The sequence below is a fragment of the Drosophila nasuta genome, chromosome 3 (assembly GCF_023558535.2).
Source record: "Drosophila nasuta strain 15112-1781.00 chromosome 3, ASM2355853v1, whole genome shotgun sequence".
In the NCBI taxonomy this organism is placed as follows: Eukaryota; Metazoa; Arthropoda; class Insecta; order Diptera; family Drosophilidae; genus Drosophila; species Drosophila nasuta.
Window position 1 is genome coordinate 25,351,063 of NC_083457.1, and position 19,348 is coordinate 25,370,410.

Consider the following 19,348-nt stretch of genomic DNA (forward strand, 5'->3'; position numbering starts at 1 on the left):
AGTTATTTTTAAATAGTTCGAATTGCTTAAAATCTGATTTTATATTGAAGCCTACATCAATGTGCAGCAAATTATTAAAGCTAGAGTAGTTTGTAATACTTTCTTTCATAGCAAGGAATTACAATGTTTGTGAAATATTTCTAAACTTCCATAAAACATATAACCCACTTATATAGTAATAAAAGTACCAGCAACTGGGGTTTAAAATATTTGTGTTTATTTGATGTAATTGTAATCAAGATTAGCCACAAAGCTGGCATAAAACAGGGAGAAAAAAGCTTTAAAAATATAACTTAAACTAAGAAAAAATAATAATGGAGGAGGGTCGGTTGACGGATGACAAATTGCCGCAATCAAGTGAATTAAATACGAAATACTTTGTTCAAATAAAGTAATTAAGGTGTGCGACTCACAAATTCGAGGATGAGTCTGCAGCGGTTTCGGCCACATTGTCGTCGTCGTTGGCGATGCCCCCGCAGCTGTTGCCGGCACTGTTGCTGTTGCGTTCGCCGGTCTTGTCGGCTCGCAACTGCATCAGCTGGCCAATGAGATCGAGCAACTGGTCATCGCTGGGGCTGCACTGCTGCAGCAGTTGCTGGAGCAGCGACATACGCTCCGCTTCCAGGCGTATCATGCCCGGCACCTGGGCCAACAGATTGCTGCGGCAGCTGTTGTTGATCTTGGACTTGGCGCAGATGTACTCCAGCACGGAGTTGGGATTGAGACGATCGCACACGACAGACGAGAGATTCTCGCGCACGGCATGATCCAGAAACTCCTTGGAATGATTCTCCGAGAGCGTTTCCAGCACGCTGGTCTTCAACTTGTCGTTGCTATTCATCTGATGGGACAGGAATTTGGCCAGAGTGTGAGCGCTCTTGAGATTGGAGCCACTGGCCTTGGCAAAGTAGCGCTCCAGCACATTGTCCAGCGAGCATTGCTCCACCACCAGATCCAGTGCGGCATCTGTGTCCAAAATGGCCAAGTCACGCCGGGGCAATACTGTTGTTGTGCTTGTTGTTGCTGCCCCATCTGTTTCTGGCTTATCGGCAACGTGGCTGGTGTTTGTCATTGTTGTGGTTTCATTCCACTTGAGCGTGACGAATGCCTCATCCTCGATGGCATCCTGACTCTTGTCCATCGACTTGTCCGCACTTCTGGCCGTCTGTTCATGGGCAAACTTCTCAATCTCAATGATGCTATCCAAGCGACCGCGTCGCTTCAACGCCTGTCGTGCCTCCGATGGCGATGCTGTTGCTGTTGTCTTGTCCGGCAGCAGGCAACGCTTTGACTTGTTGCTGCGCGTCTCGTCGGCATCTCGCAAATATTCTTTTGTCACCGAAACGGGCGGATCGTGGAAGCTGACGCGCTTGCGTTTCATTGCCGGCGACTCAAAGTCATCCATGCTTTCGCAGCGCAACTTGCGCTTCAGTATGGATGCCGATGGACTAGCCGATGGCGAGGGCAATCGTTTCGAGAAGATCAACAGTTCTTTGGCCTGCAGTATGGGCGTCGATGTGTGTTCCACGGGCAGTTCGTTCAGCTCGCAGGTGGGCGTCGACACCAGCTCAGAGCGCTCTGTGAGGCGCGCCGGCGTCAACTGGCTACGTGTCGAGGGTCCGGCTAACGACGAGGCGGAGCTGGAGGTGGAGGAGGAAGAGGAGAGCGCTGCAGTATCCAGTTTCTTGTTTCTTATCATATTGATCAGCTGTGCACCACGTCCTGTCAGATGAGCTGATGGCTTGGGACGCAGCGTGGGACTCGACGAGTTGTTAGTCTGCTTGCGATCCGGCGGAGAGTTCTGTAAGCAAAGCAGTAAAGCTGGTTAATTGAGATAGTTCGTTGATTGAGTTTCAATCTTTTCTTCACTTTTGTTAGTAATAGAATTGAATTATACATATAATTCAAATTGTAAAGATCTGTTTAAATGTGCAACAATATACAATTAAATTAATATTGCAGCTGCATCTAATTTCATATTCTAGATAATGACCCAGAGTGAAAGAGAAATTATTGGAATAATGTCGCTAATTGCAAAACCATATTTTACAAAAGTTCTATAAGAAATAATTTCAAACTAATGTGTTCTCCATAATAGTTGACACTTGCAAATCGTACAATACTTTTTCTGAGCTGATAAATAGTTCAACTCAACGGCAGATGTGCGTTAATCTAAAACTTTCCACAAAAAATTGCTCGAATACATTTGTTAGGTCGACAAGTGGCACCATTTGATAGTAATTTCATAGCTGTACAGAAAATCTGAAAACTTATGCAGAAATCCGAAGTGATCGAAGCATTTACGTTTAACCCTTTCGGGACGGGGTTTTATTTCGAAAACCAAGATAGTTAGAGAAAATCCTTTTTCAGATTCTGAAAGATGACTAAAAATAATTATGTACTGTATTTCACAAGTGCTCTAGCATTAAAATTATAGAAAATACGATGCAATGAAAAATTTTGGGACGTATTGTCCAAGTATGCAATGAAAAATTTTGGGACGTATTGTCCCAGTAGTCCCGAAAGGGTTAAAGATTTAGAGCAAATAAGCTGCATTTAGCGATTTTCCTATTAATTTGTAAAATAATTTTGGTTGTGCTCAAAGATGTCGAAGCAACTATCAGTATAATTTTACAATGTTAAATTTTCTCCAATATTGAATATAAAATGTAAACTATTTTTGGGATAGTTTTAAATTTATGCAATTATTAATTATTAAAACTATAATATATAAAACTATATTAGGATGATTCTTTTTGCTCTTGATTAGCACATTAATTAGAGCTAAGAATGATTTCGCAATTATTTGTTAGTTTTAAGATATTTGTAAAAATGAACGAATTCGTACACAATCCAAATAATAAATGAATTTATATAATATATCGTAAAACACAAAAAATTTGTAAAATCGATCTTTGCTCTAAATATAATGCTAATCCAGAGCTATAAGAAAAACCTTTACTTATTTTTTCAATGCTTTCAGTTTAAGTTTTTTTCATTGTAAATAATGTCGCGCGCAACAATTCCGCCAGAGGATTACCCATATATTATAAGTACATATAAATTTTACCAGATTGCATAGTCGTGGTGTGCATTTCCTAGGCGACATCTCTGCTGCGGGCAAGGGTTCGGTGATGAGCTCCGCTGGCAGGTGTTCGGGTGAGGAGCTCAGCTGGGTTTCCGGCGCACTTGATGCCTTCTTGGACAGCTCGGACGGCAGATGTCCACTTGGCTGTAGTGGTGTTGGTGTTGCCAAGTCGGCAAACAAATCCTCGCTTTGCATGTTGATGGCTTTGACAGCATCTTTCGACTTGTTAGCAAGAGACACAACAGGTTTGCTGCCAGCTGCAAAAACATAGAACAAAAATTAGACAAAGGTTCTTAGAAGCAGATCACAATAATCCCTTTTTACCTGCTGTCGTCGGGGTTGCTGGCGCCGATTGTTTGCGAGGTGAGCGCAATTTTTCGGTAGCAGCCGCAGCTGCAGGTTGCTCGGCTTTGTTGTCTTTTTGCAAAGCGCGTTGGCGCGTCTGGCGAATGGGTGTGTCCTCATTGGTGACGGTTGAGGATTTGTTTGTAGCCCGCTCCTCTTCTTCAGGTGGTGTGCGTGGTTTGCGGAAATTGTACTTTTCAGTGCTATGTACTTCATCGATGGTTTGACGGCGACGCGTGGGCGTGGCTGGCACCGCTGGCAACTCTTCTGGGGGCGATTCATCGATGACCACAACGTCATCGTTAGCCTCGTTGCCATCCTCCTTATCGCCGCCAATCGCCAGTTCCGACTGCTTACTCTTGGCAATCACCACTTTCTTGGGTGTCCAGGGCTTGATGGACGAGTCCTGCGACTGACTCATGTCATTGTAGAGAGCTGGTATGTCCGACTTTTCGGCGAAACGCTCCTTCTGACGATCAGTGAGCTTGTCGGGATTCAGACTCCACACGGACGGTATAATAACAAACAGATCGTCGCCCTTGAACAGCTCCTTCAGTTGATTGGTCATGCTCTTCATCGCCAGCTTGCGGAATTTCTCCTGTATGGCGCGTTTCCACTCGTTGAGGAAGCTACCGTCGCACTTACGTTTGCTCCAGCATTGCAGAGCAGCGGCCAGCGTTGGTTTCAGTGCATCAAAGATGACCATAAGCTCGTTCTGTCGCAGCTCCAGCAGCAGATTGCGCAGCGTGTTGAGGCAACCCTCGAGAAGAGACTGCGACAACGCTGGACGCTCAAAGAGCGCCTGTAGCACGCCGAAAACGTCTTTGTAGAGCGGTGCATCCTTGCAGATGCCCAGCTTGAGCACTGCGCCAACATATATATCAAAGAGCTCCGCAAAATGTGGCTCCTCTTTGCTGCTGTTTTTCAGCAGATCAACGAGAGCTGTCTTCAGTTGACCGACAAATTCTTTACGTTCGTTGGCATTGTGACCGGCATTGACGAGTTGCTTCCACTGCTCACAGAAGACACCATCGAAGGCGCTGTGAGCACGACGTCCCGCAAAACTGGCGCACGACTGCAGCGGCCACAAAATCCAGTTGTCCAGTAGCATGGCATTGTGGGCTACACGATATTCAAGGGGATTCTCGCGCAGATAGCTAAGCAGCGATTGCGATAGCTGTCGCCAAATGTGCAATTTGACGCCAAAGGCTTCGTAATCATCGTCATCGTTGCTTTGCATCAACAGCACGGCAAAGTCGTTGAGCAGCCGAAATTCGCTGGTGTTGTGAGCCTCCAGTTGCTCGGGCGCATAGATGAGTGTAATGCAACGCTGCAGTATGGCAGGCGGCACTTCGGAGCGCGCTTTTAGGCAGAGTTTCATGTAGGCTTCCAGCACTGACAACGAGTCGACGCGTTCCGACACCGCAGCGGCGCCAGCGTATGTGTTGAAAAAAGAGCGCACAATGCGTCCATCTCCAGACAGCGTCTTCTGCAGCTCCGCACAGCTGGCTACAATGAAGGGAGCGACGCGCAGCTTATGCATCGCGAGCGTCAGATTGCGCAGCAGCAGGTGCAGCAGCTCCTGCTCAGCCTCGGTGCTGTCATCCTGCTGGGAAACCAATTTAATTGCCGCTATAACGGCTGCCAGCATGGGACGCCAGTGCTCCTGCATGTGTTCGATGTTCATCAGCGGCGATGGTTGTGAGAGCGTCTCGAGGCGTAGCTCGCGTAAGCTGCGTTGCAATCCCTCCGACGCTGGCTCTATGTTCCACAGTGCAACGAGGCAGGGCAAGGCCATTTCACGGGCTGTCTGATAACTGTGCGCCAAGCCTGTGGCTGTGGCCTTGCTGGAGCCGCTACCAAAGAGGAAGCTCAAGAAGTATTCGACCACATTGTCAAACAATTTTGGCAGCTCATCTTCCAGGCAAGTGATCAGATACCACCACACACGCAACTTTATGCTGCTGACGTGTGCTGAACGCGACTGCGATGTGCGCAAGGGTATAAGCAAAAGCCTCAAACGTTTACCCGCCGCCAGCTCATTGTAGGCGGCAAAGATCTTGATGAGCACACGCCAGCAAAGGAAGGCCTCGGAGCGCACACCGTTGTCGGGATTGCGAAAGCCCAGTTCGACGACTGCCAGGAATTTGTTGATGTAGGTGCAGCCGCGCAGCAGTTCGCTGTCCATGATCTGCACTAATAGGGTCCAGATCTTGTGCCAATTATTGTTCTTGGCATCGCGCATCTCGCCAATGTTCTTTGTGTAGTTTGTGACAAACTCGCTGCGCAATTGTGGCCAGCACTTGGCCTCATGTATGACAGTCACATCTAGAGCAACCAGAGCCTCAGCTAGCGCAGCAACAGCGCTATTCTGTATACTGCGATCATCATCAAACATCAGAGGCGCAATGTCGCCCAACCAGAATTGAACGAGTTCCTCGTTAGTGAACGAGGTGTTTACCAAGCCTGAAGCTTTGCAGCTGCTGGCGAGGAGGTCAATCATCTAATTTAATTGAAAACAGTAAATATATGAACACATAAGTACGTGGAAAGTGCTGAAGTAAGCAGAAAACGCATCATAATTGTTGATTTTTCACTCACTTTGCAGTAATGTTGACGTCGATTGTTTTTTAGCATTTCTTTTGTAGACAACTGCACCGTGTGGTACGCTTGACCCTCTTCTGCATCAACATCCATTGTGTTGCGATTGTTTTGAAGTGCTTTATTAGTTTATTTTCAATTATTTTATCACACAACACACACAAGTTTTATAATTATGCGTCTAATTACAGAGCATACAGATTTTTTCAGTAAAAAAAAGCGCGCGAATCTCCAAGCAATAGGGATGGTATATGATTGTTTTCAGTGTGGCTACATATTGAATATTTCGCTAGGGGAATGGTCACACGGGCTATCGAGCTCAACTATCGATAATAGACTTGCTTTGCAACACTTATATTCGACTGTTGACAATCGAAAATGCTATCGTGGCGGTCATTTTTGAAATGCATAAATATTACCAAAGGGTCGTACTTAAAAAAAGAAGTAAATAAATAAAACGCACGCATTTACTGTATATTACATGTCTAGCTTTATTAATATGTACTTAATTAATGTATTGTAATGTAAAATTAAACATTTTGTACGAGTATTATCGTCGTTTATGCGCTCAACATTATTAAACTTTAGATTAACATACATATATTTAATTTGATTAAATACAGTGACTATTTTTCTTTGCACATTGAAGAGAAAACATTGCAAAAGTCCTGAATCAATACTTACTTGTTCAGACCATTATATTCTATGCAAAATATTTACAATTTACTAAACTGTGGATTTCTTTTTGTCATTTGTTTAAACATTTCCTGAACTGCATCATTAACTTTGTGTCTGTTTGTCTCTGTGTGTTTGTTTGTTTTTTTGTGTGTGCGTCATTATAAAGCTTACGCACCCAAAGTGAAAAGGGGGAATCCCTTGTCCCCCAACATTGTGAAACGTATGCAGTGAAACTGCTTTATGGCAATCGAAACGAGAAGCAACAGATTGAGGTTGTGGAAGAAGGACGGAATGATAGAAGAAAAGCTTAAATCAAGATTTTTTAAATAAATTGTAACTTTCTTGTTGTGCATGCACTCTCATCGAGGATGTTTTTGTTGTGTGCGTGTGTGCGTCTGTTCCTAGTTCTTCGGATCCTTGTTGTAGTCCACATAGACGCGCACTACTTCGCCGGAGTATTTGCGTTGCGATGGCATAAAGTAAAAGTCCGGCGTATCAGCGCCGCCATTCAAACGCGGATCATCGCGGGATCTATCGTAGCTGGAGTCCCGCTCATGGCGATGACGTCGCTCCTCGCCTCGTTCCCGCTCACGCTCGCGCTCATGTCGCGCAGCCCGACGATCGTGCGTATAATAACCAGATGGCTGCATGTTTGCCGAGCTCTGTTGATAATGATGATTCTGGCGGGGCAGCGAATAAGCACGTTCCGCATAGCTACCTCGAGAATAAGGTCCTGGAGCAGTAGACATACTGCCGCCGGCGCTGCTCTCTTGTGTCATGTGGCGACCGTTAGAGCGACTGTTGCCATTGCCATGGCCATTGCTGCTGCTCTTGCCATTGGTGTTTTCATAGTACATCTGGGATTTGCTTGTGGGTGAGTGGGACATGGGCAGCGTGGTCTGTTGGCTGCTGGACGTGGAACGATTGCGTGCCTTCTCCTTTGCGGTGGTGCTGCTTGTCATGTGCTTCTCTTCGGTTTCGCCATATGGATCAAAGGCATAGTTCGTGTTGGAGGCAAACTCTTTCCAGGGAGAGTTCTGTATGAGTTTCTCCTGCAAGCAAATAGAATTTACACCAAAATTACAATGCAAGTCTTGGAGTATGGGGTGGTGTTTGTGGGATATTCTCAGATCTTAGCGCATAACCAGTCAGCATTTGCTACGAGTTCGAGAAACAAATACGATCTAAAATCTAAACGGAACTCAGAACTCTGGGGAATTACAGTGCGCCAGACATCGTTGAGGGACTATGTACTATAATTGCTTTTTGGAATGTGCTTTGTTGTGTGTTTGCGTTTATGCCAAAAAAGAAGCAAAGATCGGCTACAGATAGAAGATATGTAAATGGAAATATTATAGTGAAAGATAAGAGACCATAGTTTTTAGTATGAAAATCAAATGCTAACTGGTTTGGCTACAGAAAAGAAATACATTAAGTAAATAGATGAAATTGAAATTAATTAGAAACAAAACAACATTTAGTTAAATCGTATTCAGGAATGAAGAAAGAGAAAGAAAGAGAAGAGTGTGAATAAGAAAGTAAGAGAGAAAGAAACCTTCCAGTATTATGGGTTTTTGATTAGATGTTAGCAGTTGTTGGTAGTAGTCACAAATTAAGTCATTTGTTAATAAGTACAAAACAAATAAACAATTAACAAAAAGGAATTTAAATTACCAATGAATTCATTTTTGTAACAGAATTTTGATAAACGCGACTCAGCACATATAGAGCGTATATAGTACATGTTTAACGATATCCGCGCAGATCTGATATATGTATTTGGCTAACTATTTTTGGGGTTATACTTTAAGTACTTTGGGCAGTTGTCGATTTTGTTCAGTTCAGGCAGTGAGTTATACTTTTTTTTTTTTTAAATATTTTTTTTAATTTTTCGGTTTTTTTTTTTTTTTTTTAGAGTTTTGGTGGGTTTTGTTTTCGAATTTATAGATCGCTAGAGGGCTGATAGTATCGCTGGTGCTGTCGCTGTTGATATATGCGCCATTCATCGGGTATTACGTAAACCAGCTTAAAATAACATTATACAATTGAATAAACATTATTAATCGGTGTCAGCATTGAACTCTTATTAAGTGCGCCAAGCTTAGAGCTAAACAAAACGAGTAGTCAAGTTAATGCTAAAAACGCTGCAACTAAATACATTAAATTGAATTATTTAAACATTTACCTTGGTATTTTTGCTCTTGCGAGACGTTTTCAATATGGTGCAGAAGGCTTGAATCAGGGCGATTAGGACAAGGGCTGCAATCAAACCTAGCACAATATACAAACGTGTCTCCGACAGATCGAAGAAGGACAGCAACGTGTCTTTAGCACTGGGTTCTTGAGCACTCTTAACTGTAAATAGAGTTCTTGTTAAAAAATTTGAAATCTTTATCATTTTATTAGCTGCTCACATTCGAGAGCCTCAAAGTCCAAATACTGTGGATCCACTGTTAGAGATCCCACCTTGCCGGTAGCCAATTGATCTTGTAGCGCTGTCTTGATAACTTCCGCATTCTTCTCAACGGCCGCCTCGCTTGTCTTCTCAATGTTATTCGTATCCAGGGCGTGCTTCTTCTCCACATCGGACTTGTCGAACAGCGCCTGTACCTTGGCTACCATGGAGCTGCCCTCTCTACAAGAAGAAGTTAAAATGTAACAGCAATTTTTAAGTCAGGGATACAATCTGGCGACTCTAATGAATAGCTAACTATTCAATAAGAATATCTGCTTGATTACATTAAATTACAAACTTATTGCGAACATTCGGGTAATGATAATAAGAATTTTGCGTTGGAATCTCCAATAAACAGAAGTAACTTACTTTTCGAAACCAATAATTTCGGTCTTGTAGTAACCGGGAATGGGCGAGAGTATGCCATTGAAGGAGTCCGAAATGGTGGCTGCCAGATTATTAAAGTCCACAGTGCCAGGCTTGGGTGCTTCAAAGGATTCGGCCAAGTTCATCAACTTCACACCTACGGCATACACTAAGCGACTTGGCGCTGGTGTGCTAGTGCCCACAAAAACAGCCTCTAGTTCTGCAAAAGAGAGTTATTAATATCGCTCCGATGAAAGTGAGAAAGTTCTCATACCTTTGCCGCAGGATTTGATGCAAACGCGTTGGGGCGAAACTACTGGCACCTGTTCGTGCTTGCGTGTCTTCTTGTTAACAACATTAAAGGCACCACCGAGCACGGGGAAGAACAGATACAGACAATGATCATCGGTGAAGGAGAGATCTTGCTCATCGTTGCTGATGCGTTTGCGATTGAACTCTAAGATGGTCACACCCTTCTCAATGCGACCGGATGCATTGGTAATGTCCTGGCGATCATCCAATTTGGGTGGAGCGTAGCCAAGTACCCAGGTGTCCATGAGGAAGGGACGACCACTGCGTCCATCAACCCAGCCAATGATGGCATCAGTTTGTGACATGCGCTGATCATCGCTGAAGCCAATGCCAGTCCAGGTTTGTGTGTTTGTTGTCTCGATATGCCAGCGGATATCATCACCACGTCCAGCGGTTTCCCATGAAGCGTAGTACTCGCAAGTATGTTCCTGGGGCGAGCAGTTTGAGGGATATTTCCAGTGGCCATAACAATCATTATCAAGCACATTTGTGCTCAGATCATTGCGATCGACTTCAGCAGCAGACTTATCTTTTTCTATAGGGAATTGTGGAGTTATAAGATGTTTTTTCATTTGCTATTTTCTTTATACTTACCAAAGAAGTTAATTTGGGTGACGCCACGTTGCATTTGATGTCCGTGGTATTTCAGCTCATCCGGTTGATAGAAGTCCTTAACGGATGAGGGCTCAGTTTCTAAACCGGAGGCTGGCACATGCACATACTTCTGTGGTTCCTGACCCCTTGCCCAGATAACATGAGTGAGCGCATCGTCCAGTGTGTGATCGGTTGGTTCTGTTGCCACCAGTTTCTTGCGGAATATAATGGTGGTCACACCATTCTCCTCGAAACCGGTACCCAAAGCCAAATCGGATTTACCACCAAAGACCTCGTCCAATTTGGGTGTGGAACGATCCCGAGAGTAGTAATCTCCCACGCGACTGGCCATGCCACGTGCCGAGCCAATGACTATATCCGTGCAGTCCATGGGATTGAAGTCGTGCCGAGGTGTATACGGGTTAAGTTTGTACTTGGGTTCTAGGGAAATAAAACTATGTCAATAATAGATACTCCATTGAGATAGGAATGTTGTGAATTGTGTGTGGCTTGTGGGATCTACTGTGTTAGTATACAGTGAAAATCGGGGGATCGAAAAGGCAATACCATTACCAAGGCGTGTGGGTTTACCTGCTGACTCAAGATTTGCGGACTTTTTGGGAGCTTGCACGCTCTTGGGCTCAGGTGCACTCTTGGGCTCGGGTGCACTCTTAGGTTCTGGCTCACTCTTAGGCTCTGGTTCACTCTTAGGTTCCGGTTCACTCTTGGGTTCTGGTTCGCTTTTGGGTTCGGGCTCACTCTTGGGCTCCGGTTCGCTCTTAGGCTCCGGTTCACTCTTGGGCTCTGGTTCGCTTTTAGGTTCTGGTTCGCTCTTAGGCTCAGGTTCACTCTTGGGCTCCGGTTCACTCTTAGGCTCAGGTTTGCTCTTAGGCTCCGGTTCACTCTTGGGCTCTGGTTCACTCTTGGGTTCCGGTTCACTCTTAGGTTCCGGTTCACTCTTGGGCTCTGGTTCGCTCTTAGGCTCCGGCTCACTCTTGGGCTCTGGTTCACTTTTAGGCTCAGGCTCACTTTTTGGTTCAGGTTCGCTCTTTGGTTCCGGTTCGCTCTTCGGCTCAGGTTCGCTCTTCGGTTCCGGTGCGCTTGTCGTTGGTTCCGGTTCGCTTGTTGGCTCTGGTTCGCTCTTTGGTTCCGCTGTGCTATTTGGCTCTGTTGTTATATAGTATTTGTCGTAGAGAATAGATTTGCGTGCTTAGTGTTAGGTGCGGGATTGAAAGTATTCGTAGTAGAAGCACAACAAGGATAATAATAATTGAATGCAGTAAGTTCTCTACAGGATCTGCAGGATTTGTTGTGTGTTTTGCAACTACTTGTATTAATTCAAAAATTAAGCTAAACTAATTGAATGCAAGTGCGAAAACTATGCAGTGTGCAAGAATTCTTACCTGTTGCTTGGCGGCGGCTACGTCCTGATTTTGTGCTGACGCGATAGGAGACACTGGTGGCCACTGAGGTAACGCCATCAATGTTGCCGAAGTCAGGATCGTGTTTGGCAACGCGCTTTGTCTTAGCACTCGGTTCGGCAGCTGGCTCTGCTTGAGGTTCACTTGAGGGTTCAGGTTCGCTCTTGGGTTCTGGTTCACTCTTAGGCTCGGGTTCGCTCTTGGGCTCCGGTTCGCTCTTTGGCTCCGGTTCGCTCTTTGGCTCCGGCTCGCTCTTTGGCTCTGGCTCGCTCTTGGGCTCTGGTTCGCTCTTTGGCTCCGGTTCACTCTTTGGCTCCGGCTCGCTCTTTGGCTCTGGCTCGCTCTTGGGCTCCGGTTCGCTCTTAGGCTCCGGTTCGCTCTTTGGCTCGGGAGCCGAGCTCTCGAGGGTTGTTGTCAAATCTCCCATATCACGCAACAACGGGAAGTTCTTACACTCCGGAGTCATGCCACGTGGACGCCAGCCCAAGCCTACCCAAGAGGTGCTGTTAACCTTGAGCACGACTTCAATCTCCTTTTGCTCCTCCAGCAGGCGCCAGTACATATGATAGTCAGGCGACAGTTCCTTCATCGTATACGAAGTCAGATCCAGGCTGGTCGACTTATAGGGAGAACGCTTGTTGCAACCAATACCGTACCACCCAAAGTTGCAGTAGCACTGACGACGGGGCAACGAGGTGCTGTCGATATCAATGCACTTGCCTTGGACACCGCAGTCGGCATTGCTGCTGCACTCATCGTGATACTGACATTGTGGACCATAGAAGTTCTTATCGCACTTGCAGCGCGATGCAATGTTTTTGCCATGTCCTGAACAGGTTTCACGGAAATCCTTGCGCTGCTTGATGTCCACATCAGCGCAGGACCAGAAGCGATAGGCAGTCGACCATTCATCGGCCTGACGCAGCAAACGCAACGTACAATTGAAGCATTCGAAATCCTTGGGGATGCTCACCATATACGACTGAGCCCTGTAGGTGATGGGGGATCTGTTAGAGGTAGAATCACAGCATAGCTTATCAGCAAACTTACGTCGCATCTGTGCGCACAAATTCCGAGCCATTAACGTGAGGTGTTAGATCCAATACGGGTCTGTCGAGTGCATCCAGCAATTGCAAACGGAAGCCGCCCTAGAAAAATTGAAGCATGAAATGAACTTTTTAATTGCGCATTGAATCCAATATGTACTTGGTTATGGGAGGTGCGAGTGGGCGTGACTTTGGAAGGCAATTCTCTGTTATATATAATGAAGATTGCGCAAAACAATGACTGAGAACTTGTGACTTGCTTTCAAAAGGTAATTCCCATTGGCCTTTTCAATAATGAGAACTTCTAACGCAATGTTTTTGACTTTGACTCAGGCTAGGTCTAAGTCTGATACTGAGTATTATACATATCTAGGCTTCAGTTGTCGTGCATGTGTGGCAATCATTACATCATTTACGATGCCCAGCATGATGCACATGTCTGTCTAATTATGCTCCACTCGAGAGTCGAGATAAGAACGCTGACTGCCATTGTGCAGCGTCTCTGGTATCTTGATTAGCGCGCAACTTAATTGCCCCAAGCTCAGCTCCCCAGTCGGCTCCTTAACTTACCCTGTGTGCATAGGCCAAATGCCAAGTAACATTAAACTGTGTGCCAGACAACAAAGAGGTGCGTATGGAACCTGAAACAACAAATGAAAACAAATGATAAGAATTTTAATTAACGTTAATTCAAGATGTTCCCAGCAAATTAGTTTTACTGTTTACATTGCTTAAATACTTTTAACTAAACTACAAACATGAGGGGCATTTATTGTTGACATGCCAAGCACTTTGCAAGTATTAGATTAAAAGGGTTCATCATTAGATGCCGGAAATTAATTAAGGAGGATTTAACATTATTCGGAATTAAAAAAGGTAGCATAAATAAAAATTATGAATTAATTATTGAATTTGCTTTTAATGAATCGATCACTGATATAAAGTGCAATAATCAAATAACTTCTAATATCTTTAATATTTTTCATTATTACTACTCAAAAAAGTATTAGTTTATTTTAACTGGAATAGATAATATTAGATTAGAGACATTAGTGCAGAGAGGATTAACAACCAGTTTTGTATTCATTAGATAGAATACTGATCAAATTATTAAAACATTGTTTTACAACCCAATAATAATCTCTATGGTCAAAGCTACATTTAATTATGCGTTCAATTTCTAAAGCATTCATTATGTTATTACTACCTTTAGAAGCTCTACAAGATTATGTATTATCGATGACCGTAAATAGGCATTCTAACAATCTTATTGCCACAATGGCTTTGGGAAGCACAAGCAAACAAGCTCTGGGCCAAAGAGTCACAAGTCAATTGCAGTCTATTCAAAGAAAGCTAACAAATGGGGCAATGCAATTATGTAGACAACAATGATAATGATGATGATGATGACGATAATCGCGATGATTATTCTTCGTCATCGTCTTTGCTGATTAACAGGCCATGCAGTTGGGCCTGGCTGATCAGGCATTACAGTTGCATAGATATAGAGAGAGAGAGAGAACCAATTGCAATTGGCTTAACTGAAATATGTATCGCATAATTAAATGTTTTGCCAGCAGTCGAGCTGAACAGGTTTTATGGTTCTGCATTGCGTAGCATTGCGCTTTTGAGTGCACTCGAGTGGGTATATTCATGAATAGACTTGTGTTTGTGAACTCTCCTCTGCACACCTGCGTACCAAATTCCAGCAATTGCCGAGCCCAGTCTCCATGCGAGGCCGCCTAAGTACAGGAAGTTAGCGAACCACCAAAAGCAATTGAGCCACTGAGCCACTGAAGCAGCGAATCAACGAGCCACCAACGAGTGTGGCCAAGTGCCACACACATCTTCGCATTACAAGTTTTCTTGTTTTCTTCTTGCCGCGCGAGTCGACAAATTTCATATGCTCGCAACTATTGCATAAGAGCAATGCGATAACCTCGTCGCAGCTGTGAAAAATTGCAGTTTACCTCAGCTCAGGAGTGGGGAAGGGGAAGCTGGCCAATCAATGCCCAAGCAAAAGCGTAGATCGCACATCGTTGTCAGCCAATACACACGGATCGAGCCGCTAATTGAAGCCATTAAATGGTTATAGCGATGCCCAGACTCCAAGCTGCTGAAAGCGAAAGCAGGAGCGCAATAGTCTCACTTTTAAGCTACACCTTCCCGCACTTCCCCTGGCCACTCTTTAGCCCCTCTGTCTAGCGTCGACAAATAAGGAAGTTGGAAAATTATGATGACTGCTGTTTTGGTGGCACAACAGATTGAACAGACTGTTAGCCATCCTCAATGCTTGGCTTGGCGACTGGCCAAATATTATGAGTACACTCATTGAATGACCACTTGAATGCATTCAGTTGCCTCAGTCTTGTGCAGTCTTTTTTGCACAATTTGCCCAATATGGTCAGACAGCAATAGACAGAAGTGTTTTTTGTCGCGATGTTGTCGATGATGTCGCTGATTACGAGCAGAAAATAACAATAAAGAATCAGTAGAATAATTGAAAGGTAAGACTAATAGATATCACTTAATGTGATAGTTGTTTGTAGAGGAAGATAAAATATAAATCTAAACAATATATAAATATTTGCATATACAAAGTTACATAGATACAAATAACATATAAAGATCATAAAGTATCTTTCGCATTCTCAACGTATGCGACTCTTCTTAAAGCTCTAAATTTGATATGATATAAGCACATTATAATTAAGGATGATAAAACATATACTTGTAGATATAGATAGACCTACATAATATATAAATAAAATATATTAAATTTAATCTAAAAGTATCTTTCGCATTCTTAACTAATGGGACCCCTCTTTAAGCTCGCTTTTTTTACAGGGTATGCTGATCACTATCTGTAGACGTTGCTGCCGCTTTTGTAGGTCACCAATCGACTTTTGCGACTTTTGATTTCAATGGCGTAATTGAAGTGGATATGCGAACAGAATCATTGAATCATTCAAGTGTATATGGAAGTTTTCTGCACCTGTACTTAAGTGGCACATACATTTTTCACATACATCTGGCCAAAGTTGTTTTGACAACTTCAAACCAAAAAATAAATATAAGAAAAAACAATTCCAAAGCGCCAGAAAAATGGGTTAAGTTATGGCAAAAAAAAGGTAAAAAAACAGCGCCAAATTACAAAAAAATATGCTGATAGCCGAACGATAAATCAATTGTGGCCATTAATAAATAACAACAACAGGAGCAAGGCAATTTGGTTGGGCGGAACCAGTTGTTAAATGGGAACTGAACAGGGAATGGGCCACAGACTGAGACTAAATTGGCAGGTGTAGTGATTTCTCATTTCACATGCAGCCTCTCTTTCTCGCTCTCTCTCTCTCTCTCTCTTTCGCTCTCGCCTTTGCTGTCCCTCTCTACGGCTATTTTTCATATTTTGTTTCGATTTTACTCTTGTCATATTTCTCACGAGCGCGAAAGTTGTTCACCTTTGATTTTGGAGGCTGCGTTGCATGAATATCGAGTTCGTATTCGTATTCGTTATTCGTTATTCAGACTCGGATTCGAGTTTGAGTGTTGCGCTTGAACTCGCCGCACATTTCGAAAGTCGAACCTGATGCGTCGTTTGTCCAGACATCAAAATGAAATTGATAATGTTAATGATAATGATTCTCAGCACCAAACTTAACGCGAGTTCGATTCATTTTCATAGTTTTCGCATGAAAGCTTATTCAGTTTTTATTAACATAAACACGAGATGGGAAAAAAACGAGTGACTAATTTATTTATGTTATTTAAAATGCAATTAATTTTTGCTAAGGAAAAGCCTTTTAATGAACTATTGATTGATTTCAGCGCAAAATGCTTGCTAATGATGATGGGCTACGGAAAACCTGCAGAGAAATTAAAAGTAATCATTGGGTTGACTATTTGCCTCGAACTGCGGGCATCATAATAATAATAGTAATAATAATAATAATAAGCGGAAATTGTGATAACTAAATAAATAAACAATTAGCATTAATTTGCCATAATTAATTATCATTTTAAACAATCACCAAATAAGCGAGATCTTATAGCCGCATTCCATTTGCCGCATTACGCTTTTAATGACATTATGCTGAACGATTATTTAAAAGAGTAGTTAATAGATTTTGGAATTAATGTGTGAATCTAATGAATATATGTTTTTCATAAAAAGCAATTATTTGTTTTGTTATTCTGTTCTGAATGCTGTCATAAACTAAATAATATATATAGATTTTAAAATATTTGAAGATAAACTTAATCATTCATATTTTGCAGCCAAGTAGAAGCTCTTTAGGCAACACTTTTGTTATTTATTAAAAGAACCTTAAACGTAATATATCAATTGCGTAACGTATGTTGACGTAAGCAAGGTGCTTAGCCAGGTTAACAAACTTCACAGATTTATTTTCAATGTTTGCTTTTACCCATATTCTGAGCCAACTTTTGCAAGATCTGTTCGCTGCAGAGTCGATGGTTGGAATGGGCGAATGGAATATGTGGGGAGGCCACTCACTCTATAAGAACTTGGGGTCTTTGCATCATTTTCTTAATGGTATGCCAAAACCAACGAACCTTGGGGCCAATTTGCTGCCCGATACTGAATGCTGAACACTGTATTGTAGTAGAATGTAGAATGTGTGGAAGAATGTGGTGCTTGCATGCATTCTAATTGCAGTGTTTGCAGCACCAGGCGAGTGAATGGTCAGGGGTGAGGTACGATGGCGTAGCTAGGGAATTACCAAGAGAGGGGGTGGGGGTAAGGCCAAATATGGCGTGTCGTTGCAAAGACTTCCGCAACACACACACGCACACACACACACACACACATTGGGGCAACGTGAAAAGGTTGACAAATAAACTTGAGTGTCGGCAGCTAACGAAGCATCGCAGTGTGCAATAAATTTTAGCAGTGACTGTTGGACAGTGGCGGCGATTGGCAACGAGCATTGCAAGTATAACATGCTGTAAAATTCATTTTACTTTGGCAACCCTAAAACTATGGGGCCATAATGTTGCCATCGTTTCATTGGCCGCAAATTACGTAGCAAGTTTTGAACATTTGCATTTGCAACTGCAACTGCCACAGCAATTGGCAACTGCAACAGGTATCTGGTAACTGGCATGGCCTGCTTGTGGTCAAGGAGTTTTCGCTTTAGTTAATTGCTCGTGACGTTGTCTTAGCCAGTTAGACGGCTCCCCAGCGTCAGCTTCAGCAACAGCAGCAACAACAGCAGCAACAACAGCAGCAGCAACAGCAGCAACAACAGCAGCAGCAACAGCAGCGCCTGTGTGGTTGTTATTTATGGCATGCCACTCGATATGTATCGCACGGTGGCAAATACACTGAGAGAAATTATGATAAATTAGATGTATGTATATTCTACTTTAAAAGATGATATAAGTTGAAAGGCATTTAAAAGTTTAAGTTCTCTGTTTGTATGTTAAAACTCATAAAAAAAACATATAAAATAAAAAATGTACGATTTTAGTGTTACAAATCTAAGAAAAAGTGTTGGGTAGATATTTCCAATTAAACATAATACTCAGTAGATATTTCAATAGTACATTGTATAGTATTTATATATATTTTATATTATAATATTGTATTTTCGTATAAAGCATAACAATATATGCACACTTTTCCTTTTTGTATTTAAAAGTTTTGAGATAAAGTTATTTTACATACTCTTACTTTGTATTATGGAAGGGATTATTTATAAGGAAAATCTTGATACTTAATCATAACTTTCGTTAGTTTAAATTATTTGTATATATGATTATATTCCATTTGATAACTCGAATTCTTGTTAACTTTTTCGCTTCTCTTAATTATTTCCTTTTACACAATATTTTTCTAACAGTGCAACCCTTATACATCACACTTATGCCATTTGAAGTGTCGTTTTGTAGTACGCGCTCTCATTGATATTCTGTGGCATTTTTTTTATGGGTCTAGTGCAAGTGAATGCTGTCGAGATTCGTATGATAATCCCACTGCGACATTTCAGCAACAAATGAATGGCCATTGAAATTGAAATATGAGTGTATTCATATGGCGCTCGTTTTACAAATACAACTCACAACAGCAGCAACAATAATAAACTTGATCAACAAAAACAGCCTTAGCATCGACATCGACATCGACAACAACAATGGCAAAACAATTCGCTTCAGTTGTTGATAAATGGGTCTTGAGAAATATTCAACAAATTTTTAGGATGATAAATTTAACAGTTGTTGTATAAGTAGAGCTGTCATCTGAATATACACATTTCTGTTGCATGTTTATGTCAAAGTTACGCAGCTGATAAAATATTTCGCCTAGTGTAGAGTATAGTTAATCACATTGCTATCAGCAGTAGCTTGTAGCTAATTTATATCGAAATTGCATCAAAGCACGCAAATTTATAGCTAAAGCTCATTAAAGCGCGAAAATTTA

At 42.6% G+C, this 19,348-nt stretch overlaps 2 protein-coding genes across 7 annotated transcripts in view; both read right to left on the bottom strand.

Moving 5' to 3' along the window:
- Window positions 1-195: 195 nt before the first annotated feature.
- LOC132794491 (telomere-associated protein RIF1) lies at window positions 196-6,282 on the bottom strand. The gene is made up of 4 exons (XM_060804966.1): window positions 6,035-6,282; window positions 3,413-5,936; window positions 3,071-3,345; window positions 196-1,801 (listed from the first exon to the last, which is right to left on the bottom strand). The coding sequence occupies exons 1-4, from the start codon at window positions 6,128-6,130 to the stop codon at window positions 410-412; spliced, it is 4,287 nt and encodes a 1,428-aa protein (XP_060660949.1). The 5' UTR covers window positions 6,131-6,282; the 3' UTR covers window positions 196-409.
- Window positions 6,283-6,785: 503 nt separating this feature from the next.
- LOC132789821 (uncharacterized) overlaps window positions 6,786-19,348 on the bottom strand; it is a 28,321-nt gene continuing 15,758 nt past the window's right edge. The window contains exons 3-12 of one of the 6 annotated variants that reach the window (XM_060798101.1): window positions 13,477-13,547; window positions 12,911-13,008; window positions 11,843-12,849; window positions 11,031-11,606; window positions 10,440-10,880; window positions 9,808-10,380; window positions 9,537-9,753; window positions 9,127-9,347; window positions 8,898-9,067; window positions 6,786-7,764 (exon numbers count right to left, since the gene is read on the bottom strand). In XM_060798101.1, the coding sequence (XP_060654084.1) occupies window positions 7,114-7,764; window positions 8,898-9,067; window positions 9,127-9,347; window positions 9,537-9,753; window positions 9,808-10,380; window positions 10,440-10,880; window positions 11,031-11,606; window positions 11,843-12,849; window positions 12,911-13,008; window positions 13,477-13,547 (4,025 nt within the window). In that variant the 3' untranslated portion in view covers window positions 6,786-7,113. Of the gene's footprint in view, window positions 7,765-8,394; window positions 8,738-8,897; window positions 9,068-9,126; window positions 9,348-9,536; window positions 9,754-9,807; window positions 10,381-10,439; window positions 10,881-11,030; window positions 11,607-11,842; window positions 12,868-12,910; window positions 13,009-13,476; window positions 13,548-19,348 lie in introns of those variants that run through there. The other 5 variants (XM_060798100.1, XM_060798105.1, XM_060798102.1 and 2 more) reach the window with 5 other exon arrangements.

What these genes read in the sequence shown, in the direction of transcription:
- LOC132794491 (XM_060804966.1), bottom strand. Translation starts at nt 6,130, where the DNA reads ATGGATGTTGATGCAGAAGAGGGTCAAGCGTACCACACGGTGCAGTTG. An exon ending in AGCAACCCCGACGACAGCAG is followed by an intron (nt 3,346 to 3,412) that starts GTAAAAAGGGAT and finishes ATGTTTTTGCAG; the next exon opens with CTGGCAGCAAACCTGTTGTG. An exon ending in CACCACGACTATGCAATCTG is followed by an intron (nt 1,802 to 3,070) that starts GTAAAATTTATA and finishes CTTTGCTTACAG; the next exon opens with AACTCTCCGCCGGATCGCAA.